Source organism: Maniola hyperantus, chromosome 1 (assembly GCF_902806685.2).
Source record: "Maniola hyperantus chromosome 1, iAphHyp1.2, whole genome shotgun sequence".
NCBI classification, from domain to species: Eukaryota; Metazoa; Arthropoda; class Insecta; order Lepidoptera; family Nymphalidae; genus Maniola; species Maniola hyperantus.
This window is the reverse complement of record NC_048536.1, coordinates 9078971-9093372: the sequence shown is the minus strand read 5'-3', so window position 1 is coordinate 9093372 and position 14402 is coordinate 9078971. Positions and strand designations below refer to the sequence as shown.

Genomic DNA, 14402 nt, shown 5'->3' with positions numbered 1-14402 from the left:
AAATTGGATTTATATATCCATCCTGCGTTTTTAATAATTGTTATTGATATATTTCGTTGTCTTAAGCAAAATACTATAATAAATAATCATTTATTGGACGAAATTAGATATGAGTCAAGTAGCCTTAGATGCAGGAACGTTTGCATTCGCACTGAAAAGAGAGCACAGATAAAGTTACTAATGTGATAAACAGAGACGCAGCTAACCTATTTTTTGTCTCTTATCGTGTAACTGGATTTTTTCAAGAATACATATAAGAAGTTGCAAAACAAACTTTGAGAATTCGTGGCGTAATTGTATTTCTCATGAGTTATTTACTTGTTTTCACATAAAAAACGTTTATTTCAAATATTGTTGATCGGTTAATACAAATATTAACTACTAAACAATGATAATAATTGTCGTGTTATTCATCGGTACGTCGTGCTATCGCTATCTCATACGCGGTTACACAGTACTTAAATCTACCTATTATTCTGTCTATGGTACTGATGCATACTCTTTGGTAATGCCAAAAAATGAAAAACAGAAAAATGAAAATTTAATTAAAGCATATAGACTGATAGACTGATAGACTGATTTAAAGTGTGTAAAAAAACACCGTTGGAAAATGATTGGAAAGTTAGAATAGAAACCTTAAATGGCAATTTACTGGAAAATGGAAGTTACTAATCAAAACTAGAATATAGTTAAAATATTAGATAAAGTCGAGACATCACAATATGGCGGAAATTCACTTCTAATAGTAGTTAGAACTTATTGAGTAGTTCGTAGTGTAGTTCCAGCTGATAATGCACAAAATGAACACATATGATGTTTGTGATTATGCTATTGCTGAACTCGTTCCAGACCATATTTTAGAAAATATTTTTTCATATTTATGTTTACGCGATCTTAAAAACTGTACACTAGTTTGTAAGACATGGTTTAGAATCCTAAACGACGAAAACAATGATGTTTGGAGGTTACAGTGCCTCAAAAGATTGGCTGAAGAAGTCATGAAGTCAGACTTGCTTTCTAATTTATCTACTTATAAATCAAAATTAAGAGCTTTCTATCATGCATGGAGCCCATATGACTGTTCAAGAAACATTTATATTAAACCCAATGGATTTACCTTGCACAGGTCTGAATGGATGGATATCTAATGTCATAAGTTTAGTCATATTATTGTGTTAGTAAATGATGAATCTTTATTAAAGGAACCCTGTCGCCCAAAGTACAGATGCATGTAGGGGTAAGATAGGATTTTTTCGAGGCAGACATTCCTGGGAAGTAATATGGGAAGGTCCACTGGGTACAGTAGCAGTAGTTGGAATCGCTACTAAAGAAGCCCCGTTGCAATGTCAAGGATATGTAGGGCTTCTTGGTTCAGATGACCAAAGCTGGGGCTGGAATTTAGTTGATAATCAATTATTACACAATGGGGACACACATGGCAGATACCCTCTGTTAAATAATTCTCCTAAATACCAAGTAAGAGACATTTTTTTAAATATCTACTAATGGCTGAAATTAATCAATCTATCTGTAATTTTTTGAGTAAATCAGCAATGTTGTTATTTGTCAAAAAAGACCATACAAGTTTTGATGAAATATTCTACATTATATTTCATACATATTTCTAGATAGATTGATAATAAAAAAATTTTTGTACTGTAGATCTAAAAATATACAGTGTTCATTCTATATCGCGAAATTAAGGGGACCCCGGTATTTTCGTGCATTATAAAGAGTTTTCGTTTAACGGAAAGTAAAAGAAAACAATATAATTTTATGAATAACGGATTAGCAATAAAACGATGTAGTAAGTAAAGTATGTGCTAGGCATTACAATAAACAAATGAACACATTTCTAAGAATTACATTGTGACTATAAAATATTTAGTTTAGTCAGTAAAATTAATGTTTATTGTGGTCTAAATAATGACGTATTGTTTCACTATTGAGAATGGTTGTTAAGGTTCGTACGCACCTGAGCGGCGCGGCGCGGCGCTTCAGTCCGACTGCAGAACGCGTCACCTCAGGCCGCTCGACGGTGCCTACCGCACTACAACTTCAGTACGCGGCACCTCGCGTCACTTGCGCGTCACTTTTATACCCGTTCGCGTACGAGCGCGAAGCGCCGTGCCGCGCCGCTGGGTATGTCGCACTAGCGTCACTGCACTGCGCGTCGCTTCGCTGCGCTTCAAAATATTCTCTCCCGCCGTGCCGCGCGGCAACGCGCGGTGAAGCGCTGTGCAGCGCCGCTCTAGTGCGATATGCGCTATACAAAATGATAGAAATGATATTTTGACGCTCTGTGCCGCGACGTGCAGCTCGCTGAAGCGCCGCGGCGCGCCGCTCAGGTGCGTACGAACCTTTATGTTACATAGAATGTTGCAATATAAAAAAACAATGTAAACCAAACAAACCTTAGCAATTTCTACGTTTTAAGGAGTTTTTCGTTCTATTTCTTTTTTCTATTGCCGCTTTAATAATAAATAATAAAAATTTCAAAATGGCCGCCATGTAAATTAAAAAAAATAGGAAGTACCATAATCTTGTACGGAACCCTCCGTGTGCAAGTCCATTATGAAATTTTCATTATTTGTTGTTATAGCAGCAATAGAAATACAAATAGAAATACACATTCTGTGAACATTTCAACTCTCTACCTATTACGGTTCAAGAGATACAGCCCGCTGACATACAAACGGATGGGTGGACGGACGGACAGCGGAGGCTTAGTAATAGGGTTCCATTGGCACCCTTCTGGTACGGAACCCTAAAAACAGTTAATTTAATGAAGTACATTTTAATTTGTTGTGAATTTTTCCTAATTTAAAGCAAATTTTATGATTAATTTTGAATTAAAAAAAGTCACTCATTTACTTTGGAGACCATTTACATCAAATGAACCCCTATTAACGTTAGGTTTTTTTTATTTATTTCTGAAGTGGTAAGTCCATAAAAGTTTTTGAAAATACGTAGATGCCATTAACATAATTTTTTTTTCAAGTCTTAAAGTTTTGTAACTACTGCGCTTGAACAATGGTTTTGAACTTTCCACATACATAATGGGGGTGATTCAGGTAGACCTAGTGTTGTTCTACCTCTGGACAACCGGTTGACACTACTTCTTGGGACAACCTGTATACGGTACTTTCTGTTGTCAATTTTCATGAGTCAAGACTCATGAAAATTGGCAAGTAGCATTGTCTTATAGCTCAAGTAAATAAAAAAAATTGTTTACATCACAAAAAAATATTCAGTGTCATTCTTGTAACTATGGTAGTATGGAACCCTTCGTATGCATGTCCGAATCGCACATGACCAGTTTTTTACTGTAGCTAATTTAATGTCAGCTGTTCGACTTGTGGACGATCCCAAACTAACCAGCTTGTTGGAAAGCCTGGAGCACTGCAGTAACGTAAGCTCCCTTTGCGTGTTCTACCGCTTTTATAATGAGGGGTCTGAAGAGCTGTTTGACCTCATTCCGCCTTCCTATTTCGACAACCGCACCGCAAGCCACTGTAAGCAATTTCACCCTCACCACCTGGGTGTCAGATCCTTCCTTCCATGTACATGCAAACTGTGGAATCAACTCAAATCAAAAAGTTATGTTCTGTATTTTACAGGTTGGAGAGCGCATTAGAGTAATCTTAGACTGTGAAGGACACACTTTATCATTTGAGAGAAATTATGAGTTTTTAGGTGTGGCTTTTAGAGGTAAATCTCACAATTTTTATTTTTTTGGATCATATTTGATGGAATCATGATAATAATAATATATACAGTGCGCAGCCAAAAGTTATGAACATCGATCTTTAGAAGGAGATAGGCAGATTTGTAGAGCACTGTCTCGGTCGTTGAGCCCGACAAAACGTCATATGGGTATAAGTGACAGAGACAACACTCTACAAATCTGAAATGTCATTCTAAAGGCCGATGTTTATCACTTTCGGCCGCGTACTGTACTGTGATTTATTTTCGTTCATTATCAAACAGTAACTAACTGCTTAGAACTGTCTCAATGTAGGGCTTAAAAATTTCATAGGAACCCTCTCCAGGGTGAATAAAAGGCTGAAGTCTTTAGCCACTAAGCTATCGCCGCTCATCAAATATTATTATTATTATTCAATGACATTCTAAGCATGGACACATCGTGGCATACAACACAAGAGCCCAAACATGGCACACGTTTCTATATTCACCCTATTTAGCTTCAACTGCTCCATTTATACATTCCCGCTAACATTCAAGTCCTGTAAGCTAACCTCAGTGATTAAGCCGCAATGTAAATCGATTAAGCACTCGAAGCTGAATAAGGTGATTTTAGAAGCAAACTTGAACAAAAATGGAATAGAGTAGTGTAGCACTATTAATTTTTGTTATTTCTTTGAGAGATTTTTCGTTTTTGTAAATATGAAACTATTATACTATATAACTATTATCTATATCTGCTCGTGCTGATTCACTGACTGACTGACTGACTGACTGACTCATTTGATCACCTCTTCTGTAAAATTTTGTATGTTTTTTTTTACCGATGGTTTCGTATAGAGGACAAAAAATGATTCGGAGGGAAAATATCGATAGAGCTGATGATTGAGGATTTCGGTGAGGAGCACGGCCAGGGTATTGAAGATAGGTGGGGGGTGCTCGAACAAATGTCACTCAGAACTTCATCCAATTGACAGGGAGCTGAAAAATAAAACCAAAATGGCGGATTCAAGATGGCGGCCATACAAATTTCATGGTGTCTATCTCGGAGAATAGAAAAGATACAAGAATGCTTCTTTGGCGAAAGATGATCAGGACCCGAAAGTCTACTTGGTGAACAGAAAAAAATTCAAATTTTTTATATTATTATATATATGACGAATATTGAAGAGACTAAAAGTTGGGAACTATGCAAGACTTTGATACGGTTTCTTTTCATACAAATCCACCGCGCTACCACTGCGCACCGGAGGTCGTCAAAAGATAATAAAATAAATGTGACAATAATGGCCAATAGATTTTACATTGAACAAAAAAAAAGCTACTCCACAGTTTTGTTTTTCCGACATTCGTGACGCGCCATTCCATCTGTCTCTTTCCGATGTGCGTGAGAGAAAGGAATGGGAACATTGTAAATAATTTTAGATATTTCTAGTGTTTTCAATGGTTTTACTAAGTATTTTACACTTTTTCGCATGTTATCTTACGTAAATAAAATTAACTTACCGGTGGTAAGTCACACCATCTCTTTTCTGCGTCGTTAACGTATTATTACGGCACGTTTTGATCGCGCATTTAGGCATCTTGACAGCTTTGCAGTCAACATGCGACTAATGAAGAAAGTGTGCTTACACCGAATATAAGCACACTTACTTGGTCCCTTGTTATGCGCGCCAGTGCGATGTCCTTGCTTAGAATGTCATTGTTATTATTAGACTATAGTTAATAGTAATTAGTACTCTGCAATGGTTCCACAATAGTAATATCACAAATTTTTATTTCAATGCCAAAACTACAAGGGCTAATAAATTCTTTTTACAGGACTACCATTACGGAAAAAACTATATCCAACAGTTTCAGCAGTTTATGGTAACACGGAAGTTTCAATGGTCTACACGGGCCCGCCTGCAGATGGCTGAATAAATTGAATGAAACAAATGGTTTTGAATGAATTTTAGTTAACTTAGAAATATTCTAGTCAATAATTAAGTGATGGTTTATAATAATTACGTTTTTACGCTATGGATATTTTTAATGACCTTTATTTTGTGATAATTTTAAAACAAATTGATCACCACATCAATGGAGGGATTATCAACTTAGGTAACTTGTAGATTGTTGATTGATCAATCATCAATTGGCGATGGACCATTGATCAATGTGGTTGTGGGCTCGGTATCAGTATATATTCCTTAAAATGGATTTAGACGAGGTTGTGTTGTATTTAATTAACTGAAAACCTTGGTCCTATGTAGTAATATATTTTTTACATCTGTTTTTGAAAATTCCCAACTTAAAAAGCAGGAGCAACTGATTTTGATTGTTCCATTCTACCATCGATCGATAGTGTCATATTTTTAAAAGAAACTATAAGTCTGACATTTTAATTTGGATTACATACAGGGTATAACCAGAACGCTGGAAAAAACGAAGACAGGTGGTAGTGTGATCAGTGATATGATACCACAAAAAAACGTGAAAAAAAACCTATATTTTGTAAAATTTCACAATACAAACTATTTTGCAAACTAGCTGACCCGAACTTCGTACCGCGTAACAGTCGATTCTTTAATTTTTATTTTTTTAATACTTACAATTTTTGAATTTTTTTTCTCCGTAAGAACCATCCTCGTACTTCAAGAAATATTATAATAAAAGAATTAGCGAAATCGGTTCAGCTGTTCTCGAGATTTGCGATCAGCAACACATTCAGCGATTCATTTTTAAACGTAGAGATAAAACATCTGACTGACGCTAGAGGTCAACGAACGTTCCGTAAGTAGGCCACTCGGAGTAAATGCTGCGTCGTAGTAGGGTCATTGACCCTAATTTGCACGCTATACATTGTGGGTTTAAAAAATACTAAATTTAGTATTTTGTAGTTACAAAATGAGGCAAATGGTATTGGATTGTGTTTAGGTATTATAACAATAACGCTAAGTATTTGCTAGCGTTCTGGTTACACCCTGTATAGTACGCGACAGGTCGAGCTGGTAATCGGGGTTGCGACGCTCCGCACATCCGCACAGCCCCCGCGCTAACCCGGTGCGGGATAGCGCGGATGTGCGGGGCGTTCCCCGCTTCATACCCCAACTGCCATCTCGACCTGTCGCGCACTATACACAGGTTAAACACACTTGTGTCACATCTGTAGAGCGCTTATGATTTATAATATGAATGTAACATGTTTAAAGTATGATGTCATTGTGTGCATCAGAATTGACACAACACAGGGACTGAAAAACACACATGTGACACATTGAAGTTTAAACTTTTTAGGGCAATGTAATTAAAAGAACAGTATTATTTTCATTACATTGTAATAATATTATGGTAATTTAAATAATTTTTAAATACATTTAATGGTTTTCAAACTTATGTGATTAAACACAAACAATGTGCAGAGATTCGGACTATAATATATTCATTATAATATGCTAATAATTCATTCTCAAGGTTAGACACTATTCAAGGGTTTTCACTTTCCTTGATTAATGTTTTTTGGTTTAAAAGCTTTTATAATACCTTACTTGGTAATATTATTATATTATTTTCTAAATATTTAAACCCGTTTTATTGCCATTCTTTATTCCTGATATTCCGAATTAAATTGACCTAAGAGATTCAGCCGCAAATATCACAACATAATATACAACATAAGGCCAACCCGCTAGGGCTATAGTGGTATAGTAGTGAGTAATTAATTATTGCTTTAATATAATAATTATTAGTTAACTAATTTTTTATCGTGTAAATGATCTTTCATGTGTGGCTTAACTTTTGTAGGAGGGAACTTTGTGAGAAAGAAATCTGCGACAAGACAAAATAGTTTGCAAAGCAAAGGACAGAGGATAGCTTGATGAATCACTGCAGCAATCCGATACCAAGGTCCGTCGAAAGGGTCCAATATTGCCGGGCAAAGCATGTGGTTTAAATTAACTTGAGCTGGCTGTAAAAAATAAGTGGGTATTCATTAAAAAATTAAGTCATTGAACTAGGTATGCACCACACATTGAATGTTGATTTACATCAAATCTGATCACTTAGGTACTTACTATTGCAATAGTTTGCAAGATAACAAAGTGGTATAGTAAGTTAAGACAGTAGCTAAATATTGCCCAATTAAAATCCCAAAATGGCTCTATGTTATATACACCTGGAAAAAAGCAACATTATTAAATGGAATAAAATATACAAAAATTAAATAAACACAGTTATCAGCAACTTACCACCAATCCTCAACAAATAATATGGTATCACAAACATCATTCCATGTTGTATCCAATATAATGCTGCTTCTGCTAAAATCTAATTAAACATTTGTGATGTAAATGAAAAGCATATAGTCTGTAAAGTGACTTCTCACGGGCCATTTTAACTATGGGTCAACTGTCATGTCAAAAGTACGGTTCACCTTTAAAATAAGGACTAAAATGAGGAGGTTTCGAGGCAACGTTCGAGAAAATTTTCATAGATGGCGCTAAATACTACCACCACAAAAGATGAAAAACAATACCTATATATCTATATGATTTGCTTTAAATTTTTAAATTTAAATCTGATGCGAAATTAATTAATTACTTCTATTATAGTTCACAGATTTTGTGGGGAAGAAACGTAAGGAAATTGCAGTGCACGCTAGCTAGCTCTTACGCTTCATCTATGTCATTGATTGACACGACCTAAACATTAAAGCATAGATCATACAGATACAGTGGCCCTACCGCGGTTGTTTGACAGCTACAGTGGGGCTAATTCCTTTGTACACAATCTCTAAACTAAACTAAAATGGCACGTCTAAATCTATTGCTATCCCTTTCATAATGTTGCTTGCGGAAAAGGATAGCACTAGATTTAGACCTGTTAATTTAGTTTAGTTTAGAGATTGTGTACAAGAGAATCGGCCCCAATGTCACGATCGCAATCATCTCTGATTGGTTAATGCTCGCTCACTATTGGCCACAATGCATTGTTGCAACAAGAATCGCACAAATTCAGCCAATCAGAACAATTGAGATTGTAATAATGATTGATGCAGGTTTTAGACAATCGCCCTACAGGTATTATTTTTCATCTTTAGTGGTTGTAGTATTCAGCGCCATCTATGAAAATTTTGTCGAACGTTGCCTGGAAACCTCCTCATTGTACTTTTGACATGAAATTTGATACAAAAAGTTAAAATGGCACGTAAGGAGTTAAATTTTACGCGTTATACATACCTATTATTAGAACATATCTACATAAACATTTTTTTTTAAGTATTTGTTTGAAGAATTAATTTGGAATTAATAATTATAGTCCGTACAAAATGAGAACTCACTCGCCATTTTAACTTTATGTGTCAACTGTCACGTCAAAAGTACAGTGCGACAAGGCTATCTTGGCGCGTGGCGAAAACTATGATTGCCGTCAAGTGTCCCCTTTGTTCTTGTTTGCATATTCTAAGCTTTTCTAAGCCTTTGTTCTCCAACAGCGCCCCCATGTCAATGTCATTCAAGTGCCAAGAGAGCCTTGTCGCACTGTACGGTTTTAGTCCTTATTTTAAAGGTGAACCGTACTTTTGACATGGAAGTTGAAATGAGAGTTAAAATGGCGAGTGTGAACTTAAAATTTACCTATCTATTTTGTCAACTAAAAAAATTTTCTTCAACATTTCTTTTCTTATATTCAAATAAAACTATATTATGTAAAATAAATAATTTAACTCGTAATACACTAGAGTTCTGAAAAAATCCATCTCAACTTTTAAAATGGCATGTAAAAACTAAAAATCTATAAAAAAATATTTAGCCAGCATAAAACACAATAAAAAATATTAAAAAAATCATCAAAATTAATTCAATGGCGACAATTTGACGACCTCCCTGGCGCAGTGGTGAGCGCTGTGGTCTTAATAGTGGGAGGTCCCGGGTTCGATTCCTGGCAGGGGTTTGGAATTTTATAATTTCTAAATTTCTGGTCTGGTCTGGTGGGAGGCTTCGGCCGTGGCTAGTTACCACCCTACCGGCAAAGCCGTGCCGCCAAGCGATTTAGCGTTCCAGTACGATGCCGTGTAGAAACCAAAGGGGTATGGGTTTAATAAAAACTGCCATACCTTCCAGGTTAGCCCGCTATCATCTTAGACTGCATCATGACTTACCACCAGGTGAGATTGCAGTCAAGGGCTAACTTGCATCTGAATAAAAAAAAAATGGTGCGGACATGTATATACATACTGTTTTTTGAGATCAGTTAGAAATTTAATTAATATTATAAAAATATGTATAGGTAATAATATATACTAAACAGCTCAACTCACTTTTTTATCATTTTCGTTAAAATACCAACAGCCAAAAATGTAATGTATAGAAATGTGAATTATGGCATATCTTCTCTATATATAAAAATGAATCGCTGAATGTGTTGCTGATCGCAAATCTCGAGAACAGCTGAACCGATTTCGCTAATTCTTTTTTTATCATATTCCTTGAAGTACGCGAATGGTTCTTGCGGAGAGAATTTTTTTAAAAATTGCCAAGTTCCCACGGGATTTTTAAAAACCTAATTCCACGCGGACGAAGTCGCGGGCATCAGCTAGTTTAAAATAAAATAAATTTAAAATTAATGAAATGGATGTATCAAAGTAGACTTGGTGAGGGGCTTTCATCATAATTAAAAAAATTAGTGTAAGGTAAAATGAACAATTAGTGAGCACATTAAAACAAGTACCATATTTGCAGATGAACCCATACATAGATATAGACAAAAATGTGAAAGTTGAAGTGGCTAGGGGGCTGACTGAGAATATAAAGGTTTTTAAGGGGTGACTACGCACCAAATAATAAACAGCGCGGCAGCTTGCCACTAGGTAGGCTGATGATGACTGTGGTAATAATTGCAGCAAGCAGACCAAGCAGTTGAGCACAAACAACAAAACTGCTCCTTTGTGTATGTCAATGGCTTGAAGTGTATGTCTAGCTGTGGACACCAGTCTAAAATGACGGAATGATGATTTATATTGGCCATATCTGATTAAAAATTGTTTCCTTTTAATAAAATTTGAGTAAATTACATATAATCATCATTTATTATATGATGAAGTAACTCAAATAAAATATTTAAAATAAAAAATGAGAAACTACTATTTAAAATATTATTATAATATACTAACAGTTCTTGAGGCAGTTTCAGGAAATAGGAAAGCTAGTAGTGGGCCATTTAACAAGTTCAAATGAATGCGAAATAAGGCAGTGACAGTCTTGCTGGGCGGAGCAGCCAATAAATAAATCTGAAATAAACAAAATTTTTATATTGGACAATGTTTAAATCTATTGCTGTCACTCTTGTACAATATGAAAAAAAGGTGACAGGTACATTTTAAAGGTGACAGATTTCAATACTATGTAAAACACTGTTTTGTACCAGTAAGGTTTTGCATGCAGGTTTTCTTTATATGGATGACACCCCTCTGAGAAAGGATTTGCAGTTTCCAGTGGGAGTAAATGTTACTCAAAAAAATTATTTTCAAAAACAAGACTTCAAATGCAATTCATCTGTTTTGTCATTTCTATTCATGTCAATCTGACTTCAGTATGTATGCAGACAAAAAATATTTTTACTCCCACTTGCTACCCACCAGCAATTTCCAAGGACTGTAATGGAAATTGCTGGACAGTTTCATACTACTTTAAGTTCCAAGAGAACTGTTATGAAAATTGCTCGACAGTTTCATACTGATAACGAGGTTCTTTAATGGAGTGTAGACTAACATAAATTAAGTTGTTTTAATTTGATTTTTTTAAATATTTTTTTAATATTTCTTTTTCATTTTTTTAAATGTCACGTTCGAATTGGTGTTTCAGGCCGTATGGCTTATGAGTTTAAGTTTTTTATTGTTTCCTCGCAAATGGGAGTAAATTACTACATATACAAGTCTCAGCAGAAATATCAATTACCGACCCCATTTAGTTTAAAAGGACTCTGCTTACGCCTCAGCCTTCAAATAATACTCGGCCAGTAATCGCTTTATTTGCCTGGACTGTAATATAAAGTTCATTGCATGGTACCTACAATTCCTTGTAGTGGCATTTGAAACCTGTGGCCCTACCGCGGTTGTTTGACAACTACAATGTCACGATGGCAATCATCTCTGATTGGTTAATGCTCGCTCACTATTGGCCACAATGCATTGTTGCAACAAGAATCGCACAAGTTCAGCCAATCAGAACAATTGAGATTGTAATAATGATTGATGCAGGTTTTAGACAATCGCCCTACCGCTATTCTAAAATAATTTTTGTTTGAAGCTTTATAGTGTTACAGGTTCATACGAATTCACAATCTATTAAAATTAGAACATAAGATAAAGTTTATATACCTACCAGTAATAAAGAAAACTCAAATTGGCTGACTAACAATTTGCAAAATAAAAGGACATCCATCTTCAAATCCAAAAATGATGAAAATTAACGAATGAAAAAAATCATTCCAAAATATAATAAGAAAAAAAAGATAAATATAATAACAAAGAGTAAAAAATCAGTAAAAAATAAATACCAAAAAATATGTATTAAAAATATATCTTCTGCTTCCTCACCATATCCCACGCTACGTCGGGTCGGCACAACATGTCTTCTGCCACTCACTTCTATCATTTGTATTATCCACTCCTTTTTCATGCATATCCTCTTTCACGCAATCCATCCACCTTTTCTTTGGTCGTCCTCTCCTCTTTTTTCCTTCCACATGCATACTTAACATTCTTCTAGTGACATGGCTTTATTCCCTCCGCATTATATGTCCATACCATGCCAGCCTATTACCCCTCATCTTTTCTACCACTGGCGCTACTTTCAAACTTCCCCTTATATATTCATTCCTTAGCTTATCCATCCTTGTCATACCACACATCCAGCTCAACATTCGCATTTCAGTTGCATGTACTCGCCTTTCATAACTAACTAACTAAGCATAACTATATCAAGTGGAAGTTCAACTATATGAAAGATCTTCACCTGTGAATTTAAAAACAGATTTTTATTTATTTTTATGTATCATAGTTTTTGAATTATCCTGCAAAATGTCGAAAAAATACGACCGTAGTACAGAATTCTTATTGCGCGAGCCTGACTCGCACTTGGCCGGTTTTTGCTTTTTAGAAAAACACATTTACGCACACAGCTTCGGGCTTCATACATAAAAATAATAATGTAGGTACTAAAATCTTCCTGAAATAATTTATACATATATTAGATATTATTTATTTATGTGCCTATGTCTGTGTCCATAACTTTCATTATAAATGATCATTAGTGTAAGAATACTTACCTGAATCAAAGTTGTTATGTGACATGGATTTAACAAATAAATAACAGTTTGTGATGCAAATTTAAAACCAATTTCCATGCCCCATAGTAGAGCCAATAGTATCACAAGTAATCTTTTTCCACCTCTATCACTTTTTACATAGAAAACTTCTTTCGGAATATGCAACTTATGGTATGTTTGGACCTATAAATAAACATAAAAAATTCGTCAGTCATATTTTTTTTTTCAAATAATGTTACAATTAAATTTAATTAAGACGCGTAGGTAGGTTGTTACTTCAAATCTTGTTCCTAATATTTTGTACACAAAATATAATTTTTTGTTATATATTGATATTCAAATACTTACAATTATATACACGCAAGTAGTTGTTACCAATAAAGTTTCGATTATTTGCCTTTGAGGTGATAAAAAATATGCACATTCTGGGCCGACATTTCGAGGGACTGCTTTGTTAGCACCACTATAAGCCCATTCAAACATTTTGAAAAAATATTTTAATTTACAAAAATAATGGGTAGCAAATTAAATCTTAGATAATAATAATTAGATTTTTGTAAACAATAATTTTCCTTCCATTTTCCATCACAGACCAATATCATATAGGATATTTTCCATTTCGCTTTCCCGCTACATGACAGTGACAGTTCGCTTCTTCGTACATGTTCCTTGATATCTATGCAAGGAACATGGATAGGATATTTTTATTTTTTTCGGAAACTAGCTCAAGCTTAGATGAAGTATACTATCTCTATGAGCTCAAGCTTATCGAAATTTTCATAAGTGTGTAAGGGGGAAATCTTCAAAAGATACCCAATCGGGTTATGTGGGATTTCTACCCACTAAAACCCCCTCGGTGGCCCTCCTCCGCGCGTTATTGAGAGGCTCCGGGAACTCTAAAGAACGTACGCCGGTGCCTCTCTCGCGCGACGCCCGTTGGACACATCCTGGCGAAAGTGCAGCTAGTCGCGACCTCGAAGTCCTAGCGCCTGGGACTATTGGTTAGACTGATCAGGACGTTGATCAACGCCGCCCTGATGTCTCCGCCTTCGAGCAGGATCAGCTCGCTCGCGGACCCGCTCGGCGTCATCCTTCTTGAACATTACTGTTTCACAGAAGGAGACCACTGCCCGCCATGCTTCATTGTCCTCCAGCATTGCCGCTATGACAGCCGGTGGTGACAAGTCTCTCCCTATGCAGCCGACCAGGGTGCACCGCTCGGACTCCCAGGTAGGGCACTCTTCAAGCGTGTGCTGCGCGGAGTCCCTGTCCTCTTCACAGTGGTGACATCGCGGGGTCATCTCGCGACCGATCCGACACAGGTACTCACCGAAACAACCATGTCCGGTAAGTACCTGCGTCAGTCTGAAGGTTACGCTGCCATGTTTTCT

At 35.9% G+C, this 14402-nt stretch overlaps 2 protein-coding genes across 3 annotated transcripts; one reads left to right on the top strand and one right to left on the bottom strand.

Annotated features, from left to right (window-relative positions):
* The first annotated feature begins 526 nt into the window (after positions 1 to 526).
* Positions 527 to 7266, top strand: Fsn (F-box synaptic protein). The gene is made up of 4 exons (XM_034973759.2): positions 527 to 1126; positions 1203 to 1476; positions 3621 to 3711; positions 5527 to 7266. The coding sequence occupies exons 1-4, from the start codon at positions 792 to 794 to the stop codon at positions 5622 to 5624; spliced, it is 798 nt and encodes a 265-aa protein (XP_034829650.1). The 5' UTR covers positions 527 to 791; the 3' UTR covers positions 5625 to 7266.
* LOC117986823 (transmembrane protein 164) lies at positions 7009 to 13628 on the bottom strand. 2 transcript variants are annotated; one of them, XM_034973747.2, is made up of 6 exons: positions 13360 to 13628; positions 13012 to 13194; positions 10856 to 10972; positions 7935 to 8013; positions 7761 to 7861; positions 7009 to 7654 (listed from the first exon to the last, which is right to left on the bottom strand). In XM_034973747.2, the coding sequence occupies exons 1-6, from the start codon at positions 13492 to 13494 to the stop codon at positions 7433 to 7435; spliced, it is 837 nt and encodes a 278-aa protein (XP_034829638.1). In that variant the 5' UTR covers positions 13495 to 13628; the 3' UTR covers positions 7009 to 7432. The 2 variants fall into 2 exon arrangements, with proteins under 2 accessions (XP_034829638.1, XP_069357733.1); XM_069501632.1 differs by lacking the exon at positions 10856 to 10972.
* Between the last annotated feature and the right edge of the window lie 774 nt (positions 13629 to 14402).